This window comes from Indicator indicator, chromosome 10 (assembly GCF_027791375.1).
Source record: "Indicator indicator isolate 239-I01 chromosome 10, UM_Iind_1.1, whole genome shotgun sequence".
NCBI classification, from domain to species: Eukaryota; Metazoa; Chordata; class Aves; order Piciformes; family Indicatoridae; genus Indicator; species Indicator indicator.
The window spans coordinates 25,461,965-25,480,182 of record NC_072019.1 but is presented as its reverse complement, the minus strand read 5'-3'; the positions used below and the strand labels follow the sequence as shown (position 1 = coordinate 25,480,182).

At 45.8% G+C, this 18,218-nt stretch overlaps 2 protein-coding genes across 2 annotated transcripts; both read left to right on the top strand.

Annotated features, from left to right (window-relative positions):
* The first annotated feature begins 489 nt into the window (after positions 1 to 489).
* LOC128969664 (cytochrome P450 2J2-like) lies at positions 490 to 10,208 on the top strand. The gene is made up of 9 exons (XM_054384556.1): positions 490 to 696; positions 2,282 to 2,444; positions 3,082 to 3,222; positions 5,207 to 5,367; positions 6,136 to 6,312; positions 6,872 to 7,013; positions 7,173 to 7,360; positions 9,399 to 9,537; positions 10,030 to 10,208. Exons 1-9 carry the CDS (start codon positions 490 to 492, stop codon positions 10,206 to 10,208), a joined length of 1,497 nt encoding a protein of 498 aa, XP_054240531.1.
* Positions 10,209 to 13,336: 3,128 nt separating this feature from the next.
* Positions 13,337 to 17,984, top strand: LOC128969224 (cytochrome P450 2J2-like). The gene is made up of 9 exons (XM_054383955.1): positions 13,337 to 13,525; positions 13,875 to 14,037; positions 14,187 to 14,336; positions 14,525 to 14,685; positions 15,193 to 15,369; positions 15,632 to 15,767; positions 15,987 to 16,174; positions 16,649 to 16,787; positions 17,491 to 17,984. The coding sequence occupies exons 1-9, from the start codon at positions 13,337 to 13,339 to the stop codon at positions 17,664 to 17,666; spliced, it is 1,479 nt and encodes a 492-aa protein (XP_054239930.1). The 3' UTR covers positions 17,667 to 17,984.
* Positions 17,985 to 18,218: the final 234 nt, after the last annotated feature.

The following is an 18,218-nucleotide window of genomic DNA, read 5'->3' as shown; positions in this document are numbered from 1 at the left end:
TGGTGTCCATCACCTCAGACGCCTTACCATTTTTTAAATTATGCAACGCCCACCATATGTAATTAGCCGAGTAAGCTGCTTTCACCTAACCTCAGATGTTTGTAATGCTTATAATCCCATCGAAGTGTCTGTATAAAGGAGCTCCTTGTTAAGGGCAGAAGGCAGAAATATTCTTCCATAAGAGAATCAGGGAGTTGACAGAGACGTAAAGCTAAAGGTTTGCAAGATTGCTTTTGTTTGGCTAAATATTTTGAGGTTTTGGGTTTGTTTTTTTGAGATTCTGCTGTTTAAACTTAGGTGTTCAGCAGGTGGTCTGGCAGTAGCTGTGCATGAGAAAGTAGCTTGCTCATGGCTAGTCCTGTCCCCAGTAAGCTATCATCCTAGCTTGTTTTGTTTTCTTTCCAGTCCTTTCTTGCTCCTCTTTTAGCAAATGTAATATCAGCCTCAGGTTCCTTCCTTGGATGAAGATCCATGGCCTTATCAGCCAAGATGGAGCTTCAGTTTTGGCCTAATTTTGTTTCTCTCTTGGAAAAACTGAATGGTTGGATGCTCTTGGTGGTTGTGGTCACATTTCTTTTGATTATTGACCTTGTGAGAATGAAGCGACCCAGGAATTTCCCTCCAGGGCCACAGCTCTTTCCTCTCATGGGAACATTTGTGGACTTTAGGCAGCCCCTCCATCTTGCACTGCAGAAGGTAAGATCTCCATAGACATTTCTCCTACTAACAATATTTTACCTCTTCAGTGGCTTTTATCACCAAATCTGCAAAACAAGGGCAGCCTCTAAAGAACTAGCTATATAATAACCACGTATGATAGGTGACCCTTTTTTGGGTTTATCTATAACTGTCATCTCTTCTTCTGTGGGAGTAGAAAGGTCCAAGGGGAAAGAAACACATAGTGGAGGAACACCTGCACGTTCCTACACTTTCTCCCCATCTGATCATGACTATTTTCTCCTGGGGCCCAGGAAGGGTTTGGAAGGGCTGAGCCAGGCTGAGGGATGGACGGCAAGTGCTCTGTTTGGACTGTGAAAACCATCTTTGGAAATTTTCTTGTCAGTGTATTTGCTCAGAGGCCAACGATCTGCCCCATTACATCTGAAAGAAACATTTAAGACCCTGAGGCACATTTAAAATCCTTGTGGCACCTTCTGTGTCACAGAAAGTGGTAGTGATTCCTCTGAAAAGGTTTCCAGAGCTTTGACTCCCTCCAAAGCCAATAAAAGTGAGATATTTCAGACATGCTGAGTATGCTTCTCTGAAAAAGTGGAAGGAGAAGTTCGGACTTGCTGGTTGCAAATATCCTTTCTGCTGATTATTTATCACTTGCCTCTACTTAGCAGGCTGACACCAGTCTATCAAGCCTGGGTTTTCACAGAGTATGCCCTAGGAGATACTCTCAGGAAGGCTGAGGCAGTGTGAGCAGGATATTTTGTCAATATATCCATGTATTATATTAATAAAATTAATCATATTAATTTACACACAGAATTACTGAGAAACCCATTTGGCCCCAGACTGGTTTCACGAGTCACCATAGCAGTTCACGGTGACCACGTCTATCATTCCATATAGACCTGTTCTAAGAAAAGGAGAGCTTTTTGGCAGAGTAGGTCCTGAGAGATGATACGATCACCCTTTGCTCTTGTATGACAGGGAGTTAAACACTGCACAGGAGACACTAACACTACTGAGGTCCATGCAAGGAAAATGGCTCTAATTTGGCCATAAATGCACTCAGGCTTAAAATTAGAAGCCGATTTCTAACCATCAGCAGTTGCAGCCACTTTCTAAATGGGATAGCTGGAGCAAGGCACCACATGACTTTAGACACAAAGTTATTGAAGGGATAATTTGTTGTGCTTTGCCCTCAGTAGCAAGAGCCTGGGCATGGTGACCCAGGTGGTGCCCTCACCTCTTACTGTACCCTTGCCATGAAGAAGAGGGATGGAGCAGATGCCCATCAGTTACAAAGCAAGTAATGTCCTTATTACAAGTTAAATTGATGCAACCGCCTGGTGAAACCCAGGTCCCACTTGATAACAAATATAAGGAAACTCTCTCCCACACCACAGCTCTCTAGCATTTTTTATGCCATTTCCATTCTTCATAGAATAGTTCAGTTTGGATGGGACCTGTCGGCTTGGGTTTGGGATTTTCTTAAGTCCCTTTTCTTCAAGGAGGACTAAATTCAAAGATAGATGCCATTGCTCAAGGTCTTCTCCAGGTGAGTTTTTAAAACCTACACCTTCTTGCTCTCAGAGGAACTCTCTTCCAGCTTACTGGTCGGTATGGGAACATCTTCAGTGTGCAGTTTGGAAGTCTGACTTTTGTGGTAATCAACGGGTACCAGATGGTGAGAGAAGCTCTTGTCCACCAGGCTGAAATATTTGCAGATCGGCCAAATATTCCACTCCTCCAAGAAATATTCAGAGGCTTTGGTAAGCACAGCTCCCAGGATTGTGCTACACATTTTTCATCTCTTTGCAATGGTAGAAAATGAGAGTGAAACAGGTTAAATTCAGCCCTTGCTAACTGCACCCATAAAAACATGCACAGGGGAAGAAAGCAAGAAGGGAGTTCAGTCTAATAATCTCACAGGTGCACTTTTTAATCTCTCTAGATATAGGGAAGATGATGGGATCAAAATCAGGTCTTGATGAAAGAGGAGAAATAAATCCAGCTGCTCAGTGATCAATACACTTGAAGAGTTTTCCCTATGGGTTTAATTTAGCCTTTTTCTCCCCCAGTTGCATGTAGCTCCAGAGACAAGGTACAGTGCTCCTGCCTGCAGCTCTGCCAACACATGACAGTACTTAAAGTATTTTGACTTACACCTTTTATTTTCCCACGCAAAGTGACAAAATAGCAGATTAAAGCAAATCCATAAAGCTAAATCTTTAGCATAAGACAATTACTCTTGAATGTTAATTCCCAGGCAAAGCTATAGATTTTCCACATCTTTGGGGGCTTCTTTGGGGTTTTTGTTCAAATGAGTGGCCATTTCTGAATCCAGAATCTGAATCCTACATGACCCAGAGGTGAGGTTTGTTCACTTGGATTTTTGTCTGCCTACAGGTCTCATATCATCAAATGGGCATGTATGGAGGCAACAGAGGAAGTTTACTGCAGCAACATTCAAAAACATTGCTGTAAGTTTTGAGGAGAAAGTGCAAGAGGAGAGCAGGTACCTTGTGGAGGCGATGGAGGAGGAGAAAGGTGGGTGGTTAAGGTATAGCACCCTGCTCAGAGCTTCCAGCTAAATGAGCGACAAGAAATAAAACTTTTACTCCAGCCCAGCTCCTAACACAAAAAACATTTCTTCAACAGCTCACGATCTTACACTTCCAGATTGTGCCTTTCAGTGCTTATTTTAGACCTCAGGGCTTCTATTTTAGTGCTTTCTTGTTCATGTTAAGTAAATATAAACTAATTGCTTATTAAAACTTTTACGCTGATATGGCTCAGAAATCCTGTACTTTGAGAAGGAATAAATGTGGCAGGGGACTAGAACATCTCTCTTATGAAAAAAGGCTGAGGCACTTGGAGGTTTTTAGCCTGGAGAAGAGAAGACTGAGGGGGGGATCTTCTCAATGCTTATAAATACTTAAAAGCTGCGTATCAGGGGACCAATCTTGTGTCAGGGGTCCAATCTTTTGTCAGCGGCACCCAGCAACAGGGCAAGAGGTAATCATTACAAACTTAAACACAGGAATTTCTATCTAAACATGAGGAAGAATTTCTTTACTTTGAGGGTGGTAGAGCACTGGAACAGGCTATCCAGAGAGATGGTAGAGATCTCTGGAGTCATTCAAAATCTCGCTCTAAGTCAGCCTGCTCTGGCAGGGGGTGTTGGACTGGATGATCTCCAGAGGTCCCTTCCAACCGCTAACACTGAGTGATTCTCCTACTGTCAGGCACATACACTTGGAGGCTGAGTTAACCTCTGCCTGTCCTTGGTTTTCCAAAGTATTTTAGAACTTGTTTAGTCAGGGTTTCCTTTTGTATCCTGTACAGATAAAGCCTGTGCCTTGCTCTTTTATGGTCCAGATTTTAAGAACTGCCAGAGGGATATTAGTAAGAATAATTTGTATGTTGGTACATGGGTGACGTTGCAGTTCAGCTTTAAATAGAAGCAGATGGGGTTTAGCTAATTCTATGGAGCTATATATAGTAAACAAGAAAGATCTAAATAGGAATTGTGAAATTATATACTGAACTTGCTCCATTTTAATCATTGGTGCACTGAATAGGCCAAATACTTCACATTGCCAATTGATTATAATCCTAATCAATAAACTAATTAAGCTGCTGGTTTGGGCCTTTCTTCCCATTAGTAAGGACAAATAGTGATCATGTCCATCATTCTGATATCTGAGCACCAGCCCAGTTTAATTACTAAGAGATCAGCAGTCCTGTGCAGAGTGCCTTGCATTTCAAAGTGATGCTCCCCAGCATGCTGACAGCAGCTCAGGGACAGACGGGATTCGTTGCTAACAGTCTCAGCATATCATGGCAAGTAGCTCTGCAGGTTGCCTAAATGTGTCCTAGGAGATGAGAGTACCTGCTCAATAGCTGTCCCAAGAAATGCAGATGTGATCAATGTCATGCCAGGGTTTGCTCCTATAGGAGCCAATGTCTATGGGCCATATGAGCTGGATTTTACAGGTGGCAACTTGTAGTCCTCTCCCCTCTCGCCATCTCATTTGATTTCTGTCTGGTGGACAGCTAAAGGCCAATGCAATGCCATTTTTGCCGTGTGGTTAGTACTGAGCTCCCTGTCTTGGGCTAAGCTTTGGGGGACCCTCTCCTTGTGTTTTAAATTGGCACCAGAAGCATGTTGGAACATGCAAACTCAATAGCCATAGTGTGGCATGCTTCTGGTTGTTTTCTCTGCAATATAGTTCAAATCCTGTTTGGGCAGCTCTGTGCTAACATTGGTGTGTGCCAACAGCTGGATACAGGAGTGGATGTCCTTGGAGAAAGGATGTCCTGGCTCACAATTCCCAGCCTCCAGTAGGATGACAAAAATTATGGAGGTGGAAGACTCTCCAGGATATGAAGTGAAACCTTAGCATCAGCATGGGTGAAAAATAGATGAGGTCTAGTCCCAGCATGACAGCTAAGATCTGGAAGAGAACATGGTTTTGACTGAAACTTTAAAAGAAAAAAAGAAAGCTGTCTTTCATTGTGTTTCCTCCAGGACAACCATTTGACCCTCATTACAAAATTAACAATGCTGTTTCAAACATCATCTGTTCCATAACTTTTGGGAACCGCTTTGACTACCATGACAACCGCTTCCAGGAGCTGCTGCACTTGCTGGCTGAAACACTGCTGCTCATCGGAAGTTTCTGGGGCCAGGTAAAGTCACTTGGATGCTTTTCTAGCTTCATGTGCATCTAAGCGTTCAGAAACTGGAGCTGCAATTTGCTTTTCTCTGTAGAAAAAGAGTTTTGTGTCAGGGGCAATGACCATGAGTATTGTTTTACATTAGGCTGGGTTTATACACAAAACCTGCCAGGAAAGCAAGGAAGCAGTGAAAATTGCTGAGGCACATGGGAAAAAACCCAAACCAAATCCAAAACCCCAACACTATAGGATTGTAAAAGCAAAATGACCTAACCAAGGAACAATGGGAAAACCCTGAAAATATCCAAGTTTTCACAAAAAGAAAATCCAGTTAGAAGCACTCTGAAAATTCCCATCTTCCACCCACACCTTGCTTAGCCAGAGTCTCCAAAATTTTTTCTTCATAACAAAACTGAGAGCCCATGTTATAACCAAAAGAGGTGCATCTGGGGACATAGTTTCTGTATGGCCACACACCACTGGGCAGATGTGCCCTCTATCCCCTCCAGGAACATCAGCACCAAGGGTCTTCTCTGTAGCCACGCTGGTTTCTGGCTCCAGTGGCCACCCAATACTAGAGGTATCAGCAGAAAATAATCTGCTTCATTCTTATCTTGTTTGTACTTGTTCACATTAGTGTAAACAAACTGACCTTTGTAGCAAAACTGATGTTTTTCCTGGTAGCAAACAGAGATAATGAACTGTATAAATAGCTTAACTATGATTCCTGCTCTTTTTAACTCAAGAAATGCCCTTCTGCTCTGTTTGATTTCTCACCAGTTGTATAATGCTTTTCCTCTTATAATGAGATGGCTGCCAGGACCCTTTAAGAAAATCTTCAGGCACTGGGAGAAACTTGAGCATTTTATGAAAGGAGTGATTGCAAAGCACAAGGAGGATTTGGACCAGTCTGAGGCAGGAGATTATATTGACTGTTACCTGAAGGAGATAGAAAGGGTAAGAGGGAAATACCTAAAGCCACCTAAATCTTAAGCCACAAAATAAGAACACAAGACTAGAGGCTGTTGTATTAGAGAAGTTTGCGTCTCCTGCATTGCCTTCTGCTCCCCACCTCTTCCAAGTCAAACTTTTAAGCAACATCAGGAGCCTGATCACTTTGAAAACACACAGATTATTTCTAGTTTTTTTGTAATTTCAAAATATTTTCACTTTGTTTTCTTCCATTTTTCATTCTGTCACACGGTGTAGGAGGACTCTCTTGGGGAACATGTTCACGTTTCTATGAGAGCTCACAGGCTTGTGTTTGCTGGTGAAACTTCATGTTTAAGAATGCTACCTACTTTCAGAAGTCACTCCATGGCAAACAGAATGTCTTCCAAAGCAGGCCACAGGGCTTGAAATTCAATGAGATTAAGAGGTAGCCATTTCCAAGTCCAGGAGTTGTGGTAACAAACTCACAGCACAACTTGAGCTATGTACATGTGATTTTAGTTCGGGGTTTAGAAACCATGTCCTCCTTAATGAGAGTTTTCATGGTCATGTTTTTCTCCTCAAGTCTAAGGATGACACCAGCTCATGTTTCCATGAGGAAAACCTCCTGTGCATCACCCTGGACCTCTTCTTAACCGGGACTGAGACAACAGCAACCGCTATCCGCTGGGCTCTGCTCTACATGGCCACGCACCCCCGCATTCAGGGTATAGCTGTAGAGGGTCCTTCATTTATCTCAAACCTAGATAAGTGAAACTCAGAACACAAAAGTTACTTCCAGCTCTGACACATGCTGGACATGCCCGCATCCCAGGCTTCTTTCCTATTGAACACAGATCTTTTAAATGTTTTTTGGCTTCCTGTAGAGAAAGTGCAGCTGGAAATCGATGCGGTGATTGGCCAGTCCCGCCAGCCCACGGTGGCCGACAAGGAGAACATGCCTTACACCAGCGCTGTGTTGAGCGAGGTGCTGCGGATGGGCAACGTTGTGCCACTGGGAGTGCCCAGGATGTCCATCAGTGACACCACCTTGGCTGGCTTCCACCTGCCTAAAGTATGTGTGGAACACCAGCCTTTCCTTGTCCCACCTGACCAGGGTTCTCATGGCCCAAGTCCCTGGAGGGGAACCAACCAGTAGGATCTTAGGGGATATCACAGTTGTAGAAATGTATAGAAAATACAAGGCCTCTTGATGGACACTGTTATGGGTCTCACCTCCTTATTGAGTGGAATTGTGGGATCCTATGGTGTTGGTCATAATTTTCTATTTTAAAAGAACAGGTTTACCCCTTAAATTTTATAAAAGATGCCTTCCATGTGTTGTGGGAACAGAAAGCCAAGAAACGTAGGAAAGTAAACAGTTTGGGTTTGGTAATTCCACAGAGAATTAAAAATAATCTGTTTGAAGTAGCACTTGATAAAAGCCAGGTAACAGGTACTGATACGTAACTAGTGGAGTTCCTCAGGGATCAGTGATGGGTCCAGTCCTGTTCAACGTCTTCATCAATGACATTGATGAGGGGACAGACACAGTGTCTGCTCAGCAAGCTTACCAATGGTATGAAACTGGGAGGCTTGGCTGATACATCTGAAGGCTATGTGGCCATTCAGCAAGAATTAGACAGACTGGAGAGCTGGGCAAAGAGGAACCTAATGAAGTTCAACAAGGGTAAGTGTAGAGTCCTACATCTGGGAAGGAAGAATAAATTGCACCAGTACAGGCTGGGAGGTGATCTGCTGGAGAGCAGCCCCATGGAGAAGGACCTGGGAGTCCTGGTGGATAACAAGTTCTCCGTGGAACAGCAATATGTGCCCTTGTGACCAAGAAGGCCAATGGGATCCTGGGGTGTATTCAGAGCGTGTCCAGCAGATTGAGGGAGGTTCTCCTCCCCCTCTACTCTGCGCTAGTGAGGCCCCACCTGGAATATTGCATCCAGTTCTGGGCAGCCCAGTTCAAGAGACACAGGGATCTGCTTGAGAGAGTTCAACGCAGGTCTACAAGGATGATTAAGCATTGCCTTATGAGGAAAGGCTGAGAGACCTGGGGCTGCTTAGTCTGGAGAAGAGAACACTGAGAGGGGATTTAACATATGGTTATAAATGTATGAGGGCTGGGTATCAAGAAAGAGGGGACAGGCTCTGCTCAGTTGTACCCTGCGATAGGACAAGGGGCAACGGATGGAAACTACAGCACAGGAGGTGCCACCTCAACATGAGGAAGAACTTCTTTACTGTAAGGGTCACAGAGCACTGGAACAGGTTCCCCAGAGAGGTTGTGGAGTCTCTTTCTCTGGAGACTTTCAAGACCTATCTGGACATGTTCCTATGTGACCTATGCTAGAGTCTATGGTCCTGCTCTGGCAGGGAGGTTGGTCTCAAGGTCTCAAAAGTCTCAAGGTCTCAAAGGTCTCAAGAGGTCCCTTCCAACCTCTAACATCCTGTGATCCTGTGATATGTACACACTGTTCTGCAATTATAAAAACAAAGGTGAGATTTAGATAGAACTATTTCTTCCAGGTATATAATTATTTTTTCCATATATATAACTATTTATTTCAGGTATATAACCATTTCTTCCAGGTATGTGACTGGTAGCATCAAGGAAAATGAACAATAAACAATCTGGGTATTTTGCTCCTCACTTATTAGAATATTTTCCTTTTCCTGATGGAAGATGTGACGATAAACCAGGTTATAAAAATAAAAGAAAAAAAGAAAAAGAAAGCACAATTTAAAAGTTTGATTAAAAATTATTTGGATACATCGCTCCAAATTCCTATGGGAGCACAGCGTAACCACTTTAAAGTTGGTTTATGTTGCCATCACCAGTGACAGCAGCACAAGGTACAGATCAACACTATGTTGATATACAGAGGCACATAGAAGTGAACAATCCTGTAGGCTCTCACCCTCATTTAATTATATTGCTTAGGAAAAAAACATTTTGCTCTTTAAAATAAACAAATTAACAAATAAATAAATTTTTTTAAAAGTAGTTTACATTGTGTGTGGAACAGAGCTGACAACAAACATCTGACAACACGCCAGCTCTTCTCCATCACCTAATCCCCCATTTTTTCCACCTCTTGCAGGGTACTACCCTGATGACCAGTCTGACTTCAATAATGTTTGACAAAAACGTGTGGAAGACTCCAGACACCTTTAATCCTGAACATTTCCTGGAAAATGGCCAGTACAGGAGGCAGGAGGCTTTTCTGCCCTTCTCTGCAGGTAGGATGATGGATGTAGGGAGATGATTTTCCTTTTTGAAATGCTTTTTTTTTTTTTTCCCCTTTCTCCCTGAAAAACAACCCCTCCAGACTAGAGGGTACTGTTCCTTGTTCAGCTTTCAGCCCATCCCTACAGTGAAAATACCAGCAGCAGTTAATAGTGACTGCTCAGTGCAGAAGGGAGATTAATCTACTATAGGATGACAAAATACCACTTCTTCCTCTTGCACAAGCTGCGTAAATGGTTTGGTGGGTTTGGGTTGTTTTTTTTTAACCGAGTTTCCTCTCTGTCTTTTTGAGCAGCCGTTGCTGTTTGCTCAGCAGTAAACTTCTAGGGAAGGTTTCTGCAAAATGTGTGGGTGAACATTGCCACCTAACCTTTTGAGGAAGAAAAGCTCCTGCAGCCTGTGCAAGGCAGTGCAAGTGAGAGGAGCCTGAGTGCTGATTGAAGCTCAGTCTCTACTTGGTGGGGTTATTTTTGTTCCTTTTCCAGGCAAGAGGGCGTGCCCTGGGGAGAAGCTCGCCAGGACTGAGCTGTTCATCTTCTTCACAAGCCTCCTGCAGAAGTTCACCTTCCAGCCACCAGCAGATGTCACACTGACCTTTGCCTTCACGCTCAGTCTCACACGCTGCCCCAAGCCCTTCCAGATCTGTGCACTGCCCCGTGACTGAAGCTGGTGTGGTGTCACCTTAAGCCCTCTCCCCACTCCATTTCAATCCTCTACAAACTAGAAAGTGTCCCTTCTTTCTTCCACCCTGTAGATTTTGAGATGAATTGACAGACCATGACCATCTCTTGAGGTCCCTTCTAGCCTCTGATATACTGTGATCTAGCACCCACCAAAATGAGAGTGGCAGTGGGAAGGGCAGGGGGGACACATCCTGCGCACTGCACCTAGGACAACACTTATGGCTCTTCCCTTCACCCCCTGCCCTCTATCAGTTTGACAAAATGCATGAATTTACAGAATCACAGAATGGTGGGGTTGGAAGGGTCCTCTGAAGAACATATAGTCCAAACCCCCTGCTAGAGTATGACCACCTAGAGTAAATCACACAATCTGTGTGATCTACTCAATCTGTGGAAAATTTCCTAGGCATCAGCCTAAAACTGCCATAAAGACCTTTTCAAGGAAGAATTTTTTTCCTAATATCCAACTTAAATCACCCCTGGTGCAACTTGAGGATGTTTCTCCTTGTCCTTTCTCTTGCTACTGGGGAGAAGAGACTTTTGAGAAAAACAAGTTGCAAAAAATGAATGGCATGGGGTGAGTCAGGAGCAGTTTAACTGAAGCTCAAGAGAATTAGAAGCAGAGTGTCAGAAGGGTCGTGCCCACAGTGGCTCACCACTGGCTGTCAGGCAGGAAATGTCAGTGTGGAGGCTTTGTGGTGGGAAGTCGCAAGCTCACAGCTTCCCCTCTGTGTCTGGCACAACAGGCATGTCCACAGCATGGGCCTGGAGGAGGTGGGTCAAGGGCACAGCACCCTCTGTGATGGCAACACTGATTCTGCCCACGCTAGGGTTCTCTTTGTAAAGGAGTTCATGAAATATGCAACTTCTAGAGAATTTTTTCCATTGAATTGACCATTCATGCTTAGAAGTATTTTCATCTGGAATAGAGACATAGCAAAGATTGGAGGTTTTCCTTCTTTTATTTTCTTCTCACCCTCCACAAGTGACTTTTCTGTGGGCATCCACGTAGGATACCATGTAGTTATCCAGAGTAAAGGATTAAACCCAGTCTCATTGGCACTGGCTTTAGGCTCCACCTCTGGCAGTAATGCCTTTGCGGTTAGAAAGCAATCCCCGTGCAGTGGCAGATTTATGCCACACGGGAGAGTTCTTTGCACATCACATCACTGCCACACTGGGCACACCGGGATTTTGTCTATGAGCTGTCCTTCTAATCACTGATCACTTTAATCCTATTGCATTTTTAATTAATGTTTCACTGTTACAGGCTCCCACGGTGGCTTTTTTTTTTCCTTTCTAAAAGTGAAAACATAAAAGACCCGCAGACTTTTCTTCATCTATCAAGTTTTCAAAGCCATTCAGGACTAGACACTGGTTTCTCTCTTTTTTTGTATTCATTCTGGTGTGGGTTTGACTCTGGTATGTGGCTACAGTTTGTATCATTTGTACTGGCATAGTAAACAAATGTTATTCTCCTCCCTCTTCCATTTCAACTTCCTTTCCCTGTTACTTTAGGGATTCCTTCCCTCCTCATGGACACAAAAAACAATTTATGTCTTCTTTCAAATCTTTTTGTTTTGGTTTGCTGTGGGGTTTTGTGTGTGTGTGTGTTTCTGTTTTTTAATAATTTGAGATTAAAAGACCGCAAGACATTCAAATTTTAGATGTCATTATCCCATACCATAGAGACAGGAAGCTTTTTTATTTTTTGAGTGAAACATCTCATAAAAATGAAGTGGAACATGTGCGTCTTCACAGGCTCATGTCTACATGTGCTTAAAGGCTAAAAAGAAAGAAAAGGTTTTTTTCCCCTTAAATTCCACAATCAAGCAGTGGTTTAGCTCTTCAACTTTTTCAGCTGTAAAGGCGATGCAGTGGCTTTGCTTTTGCACATCTGACATTGTTTCAGCAGCTCTCTTACACCTCTGTGCTTTGTCTTTGCCACTGCACCATCCCAACAGCCACAACTAGCTAATGTCCCCAGAAGAGAGAAAATGAGCCCAAATCATCCCCAGGAGCAGAAGGTGGCAGCTGATGACTGCAGCTGGCCACAGCAGGTCCACATGGTGCAACATCAAATGGCTGCTGCAGACACCCCAGCTTCTTTCACAAGAAAACAAAAGATAGAGGCCAACATTCAGCTTGGGGGTTATGTGCATGATCAACTCCCTGCCTCAGAACTATTCCTAGATGGCCAGCCTCTTACCTGCTACCGCTGAAGGGCCACAGCATGATGAGCTGGGCATCTGCTTTGGTTTTCAGCACCTGCGATAGTTTGGGCACTGCTCCAGCGCAAGCTATGCACTCAAAGTCCTAAGCCAGTGAGAAGGGATAGCCAGAGGGCTTGGTGCAGGACCAATACCATGGCCAGGTCAGGTTGCTGTGCTTGCACTTGTCCACCAGAGATCAGAAAGATACTGTCCTTAGAAAAAGCTGCAGGTCCTGGCTGACTGCTTCCAGCCCACGTCGTTGTGACGCATTGAATCCTCAATCCGGGAGTCAGGTGGTTTGTGAAAGGTTTGCGCAACTCTCTCGGGTGTCCCCCCTGTCCTGGGGCTCAGCAAGAAGCAGTGAAGCAGCTTCAGCAAAGCAGGCAAGCACAAGGTGCTCGGAGCAGCTGGAGCCTCCCTAGTGCCCTGAAGCTGACAGCAGGACCTGGCACGGTGAGGGCACCGCGGGGAGCAAGGCTCACACTGAGCCCTGGGCTCCTGGGAACGTCACGGCGAATCTGCCGGGAGGCTTTCAGCCCGCAGAGCTCGGTCGTGTCCTTTAGACAAGGACGTGGATCACTGCCACGTTGTAAAGCAGTGCTGGGAACCGGGAGGGGGAAGGAGGAGCTGTGCACGGTTTGGTTTGTGTTTGTTTGGTTTGTTGTCGAGAGGAAACACTGAAGTTTAGTCAAGAAGGGGTTAAATTGAATGGTCTTTGCTGACATCTGGGACACTAGGAGTTTGAAGACAGCCTCCATGCCAGGTCAGAGAAAGCTGCTTCATGGTGTCTTGTGTTGGTGCCCACAGCTGTCTGTGGGGGTGTCAGTGGAGTCCTGAGAGCTCAACTTCCCTGACCTGCCACGGCACACGTCCCAGTTGGGCTGCACCACCCAGCCATGCTGCTCTTCCTCTGGGACGGCATCTCCTTCCAGATGCTCCTCCTCTTCCTCACTGTCTTCCTCCTCGTGGCTGACTACCTGAAGCGCAGGAAGCCGAAGAACTACCCTCCCAGCCCCCTTGCCCTCCCCTTCATTGGGCACCTCTACCTGATGGACTTAAAAGATCCTACCCGGCTAGTGCAAAAGGTAGGGGAATGGTGGGCACCATGGGGAAGGGATGGAGGGATTGCAGCTATGCAACCCTTGCAACATGGGAAAGAGTTTAACTCAAACAAGAATTCACCCCAGGGTGGGCAGCTGGTTTGCCCTTGTTCAGCAGGAACACAGATTAAGTTTTCCTGCGTATGAGAAGAGGGGCAAGCCTGGAGCCATCCTCTACAGGTGTCTCATAGGCCTGACTAGGGAGAGGAAGGGTGTTTGGGAAGGGAGTGAAACAAAAGCTTATTTGCACCCACGTCCCTGTCAGGGCTGTCCTTATCACAGCAGAGATGCTCACTGCACCTTAAAAATCTTATTTATTTACACCCCATCCTAGATTAGAGAAAAATGCGGGGACATCTTCAGCACACAGGTGGGCAATGCATCATTTGTGTTCATAAGTGGGCAGCAACTGATCAAGGAAGTTCTTGTTAACCAAGGAGAAATCTTCATGGAGCGCCCTACTGTCCCTTTGGACCAGGAGGTCTTCAACCAGAAGGGTGAGTTATCTCTTAGACAATTATCTCAGCTGTAAGGTCAAAGCATTGACCATGCATAAGACAGAAAGCTGGAGGTAACGGAGAACCATGGAAACTTTTCCACTTGGTGGAGGTATCTGCCTCAGTCAACAGTGGGGCCTTTCTGACAGGACTGATCTCATCCAATGGGCTGTTATGGAAGCAGCAGAGAAGGTTCACCTTGAGCACCCTCCGCAACTTCGGACTGGGGAAGAGGAGCCTGGAGGAGCGCATCCAGGAGGAGTGTCAGTACCTGGTCGATGCGTTTGGAGAGGAGCACGGTGAGTGCCATGGCTGTCATAAGCTGTGATGAAGGCAGGAACTGGTATGGTCTGTTCACAATTCACAGGAGGTGACCTTCAGGGAACGCTTAGTCGTGTACTTGCTGAACGCTTTACCTTTGAGGACTTTGTTTTCTTCTTTTTGCTGAAGACTGGAAGAGAACTGATCGTTCCCTTTCCTTCTCCAGGGAATCCTTTCAATCCTCATTTTCAGCTCACTAATGCTGTTTCAAATATCATCTGCTCCATCACCTTCGGCAACCGGTTTGAATACCACGATGAGGACTTCCAAAAATTGCTGCACGTCCTGGAAGAGACAGTGAGGCTCCATGGGACCATAGCAGGCCAGGTACAGCCATCCTGCCACCAACATGGGTGGTGTGCAGTTTTGCAGGATCATCGTTTCTTCTCTGGAGTCAGCCTCAAAACTGGTAGTGTTTTCAGTACCACACTTCGTTGTCATTCCCTGTTCATTTGCATATTTGCTTGCAATTTCTCTCTGCCTTACAGTCATAGAATGCTTTGGGTTGGAAGTAACTGTTAAAGGTCACCCACTCCAACCCCCCTGCAGTCAGCAGGGACATCATTTTCAAGCTGTGTAAGGCTTACATTGCTTTCTCTCACCCAGCATCACCTGTCCTGCTGGTTGCTACCAACCTGCCTGTTGGAATGTGGGGAATGCACAAGTCACTCCATATTAAGAACACCAATCCCTTCTAATGCTCTTCTGCAGCTGAGCTACTTCCACCAGCTCCAGGAATTTAATAAATGTGGCATTGGAAGCTCCTCAAGCTTTGATAACAAAAGGGGGGTTTCAGTCATCTATTCAATTTGCCTTTCTCCTTTATATCCAAAGCTGTACCAATCTTTCCCAGCTATAATGAAGTTCTTGCCTGGATCCCACCAAACCATTTTTAAAAACGGGAAGGTGATGAAAAGTTTTGTGATGGAGAAGATTGGCAGACACAAGGAGGACTGGAACCCCTCGGAGAGCAGAGATTTCATTGACAGCTACCTGCAGGAGATGGCCAAGGTCAGCAACACAAAGCAAAGCCTTCTGCAGCGCAGCTTAGAAATCAGGGGAGATGCAAAATGAGCACAAAGTCTCCATCTGGTCTGTCTCTGTGGCCATTTATGAGCCCTAAGGTAGAGATCAGCTGCAGGCCACCTGTGAGCAAGATGTGGATGCAAGGGGCCAGCAGCTTCTGCCAAAAGCCTTGGGGTTGACTGGGACTAAGTCTAGTGTCAGGGCAGCCCTCACTGTTTGTGCAGCACTAATGCAGCTTTTTGTGAAGGGTGACAGCAGCAACAGCTTCCAGGAGGAAAACCTGGTGGCCTGCGTGCTGGACCTGCTGTTCGCCGGGACCGAGACCACTGCCACCACCCTGCGCTGGGCTCTGCTCTATATGGCTGTCCACCCAGAAATCCAAGGTACAACCAGCCAAAGCTTAGGGGCTTTACCTGCTTGTAGCTCTCATAGCTCTGTGAGATACTCTTTCTTTTGGGAGACAAATTGGGAATCCCCTTGCACTCAGAACAAAGAGGTGCAAGCAGTGGGGGGCATCTGGGGTCAGCCCTTAGGGGACTGTCACAGCGCTACCGCAAGGGTTTCTTTCTCAGAGCTTGGCTGATCCCTGCTCTTTGCCCCAGCCCACGTGCAGTCTGAGATTGATGTGGTCATCGGGCAGATGCAGCAGCCAGCCCTGGAGGACAGGAACAAAATGCCCTACACCAATGCTGTCATCCATGAAGTGCAGAGGATTGGCAACATCATTCCCTTCAATGTGCCAAGAGCGCCGACCAAGGACACGGTCGTGGGTGGCTACACCATACCAAAGGTAACCCCAGTGCTGAGGCTTTAGCAGGAGAATCCCAGTTCCCCTGCATGATCCTCCAAGCCAGGTGAAGGATCAGCAAGCCACATGAAGTCTCTGCCCTGGCCAGAGTTCACTCCTACTGAACATGTCTGTGTGCCACCCAAGCAATGTTCTGCAGTATGTGGAAGCCTGCAGAGTACTGCGGGATGCCACCTACCCACAAACCCCATAAAGGCACAGATCCCATCTCATGCAGCCTTGACAGGAACTTTGGCCCAAGAGTACAGCAGATAAAAATTACGCTGATGAGGGATGAATGTGGTTATACAATCAGCACACTTCCAAACAGACAAGAAGTAGGAAAAACTGGCCATGCAATGGCTTGGACAAATATTTGTAGAAGTTGACCATGGATGTTCTTCATGGAGAGAGACAAAAATGTCCCTCCTCCTGCCAGTGACAAAGTGCAATCTCTTCTTCTTTTTCTCCTCTTAGGGTACTTCTACAATCACAAATTTAACCTCCCTTATGTTTGACGAGAATGAGTGGGAAACCCCCCACACTTTTAACCCTGGGCATTTCCTGAAGAATGGTCAGTTCCACAAAAAGGAGTTCTTCATACCTTTTTCTATTGGTAAGTTCTGCTGGATTTTGTGTTTCTGAGTGAGGCACTGGGGTGGGACATAGAACTGTGTGGTGGAGACACAAAGGAAAAGAGCAATGGATGGGGGAGATATTGGCTGCACTTGGTGCCACTCAAGCTCTGCTGACATGGCCACACCAAAGCACCACAGCCATGCTTCAAGCAGTTGTTTTCTTGCTTCTCTTCACATGAAGATGTCAGACAGCCAAGACACCCCTTTGCCAAGACAAGAACATTACTCTGTGCTCCTACTCTACCATGGCTGCAATTCACTAGGGGCTTCCCTGTTACCTCCACCTGGTAGCCCAGCCAGCATCTCCCCTAGTGGGATTGCTTTTAGCACCCCTCACTTCACCCACCACTATCTCACACCATCTGTAATAGAAATCTCTTACATAACCAAACCAGTTCTGCCAAGTACACCGTGCACGTCAGCCCAGCTTATCTACAGAGGGGAGGTCACACTGTGGGCACAGTTATGGGCAGGTACCCTTGCCATGTCCTGCAATTCATGGAGCAGCCATGCTGTGACACTTAACTTTTCTTAAGAACTCAGGTCAGGCAGCAAAACTCATCCACAGAGTGGTAACACAGCTGCACAATGGTCTTAAGGGAAGGCAGAGGCTCTTTCAGCAGTGAAAGCAGCTGGGCAGGCAGTGTTTGTTGAAGGTGCCATGGGTGGCTGTCTCCACAGGGAAGCGCACCTGCCTGGGTGAGGTGATGGCCCGCTCCGAGCTCTTCCTCTTCTTTACGGCTCTGCTCCAGAAATTCACCTTCCAGCCACCTCCAGGCACCACTTACAGCCTCAAGCCCAAGCTGGGCATCACCATGGCCCCAGAGCCCTACAAGATCTGTGCTGTGCCTCGGTAGGCAAGCTTTGACCACAATACTCATTAGAAGATCCTTCAGCCGGGATGTGGAGAACAAGCTCTGGGTGATGTTATCAAGCTGTTGACCTCGGGGAGAGGCCAGGCAGGTTGTTTGTTCTTCCGCAACAATTACAAATCAGTTCTTTTACAAGGGGACCTTGCACTCTGTGTCATGTGAGAAAGGTGATCAGCCTGGACTTTGCCAGGGCACTTTCAGGCTTACGATGTGGCACTGTAAAATGAATGAGGGGTGTGGGGCATTCGTGATTTCATGATGCATGGCCATGCTTCACTGTGGCAAGAGAACAAGCAGCACATTGTGGAGAGTGAAGTCTTCAGGCTCTGGCTCTGTACTGTGGAAGAGCACCACCAGCCCTTGTCTTATAACATTAATAAAAAGTATTCATTACCACCATGCTTAGATTTTATCTTTGACACATAATCTGCTTTAAAGTGAGTTTCTATCATCTTTTTCTCAGGTATCAATAAATCTTTACCACAACATCTTTGTCACGAAGCATTCTGCAAAGAGAACAACAACATAGGAGCTTTC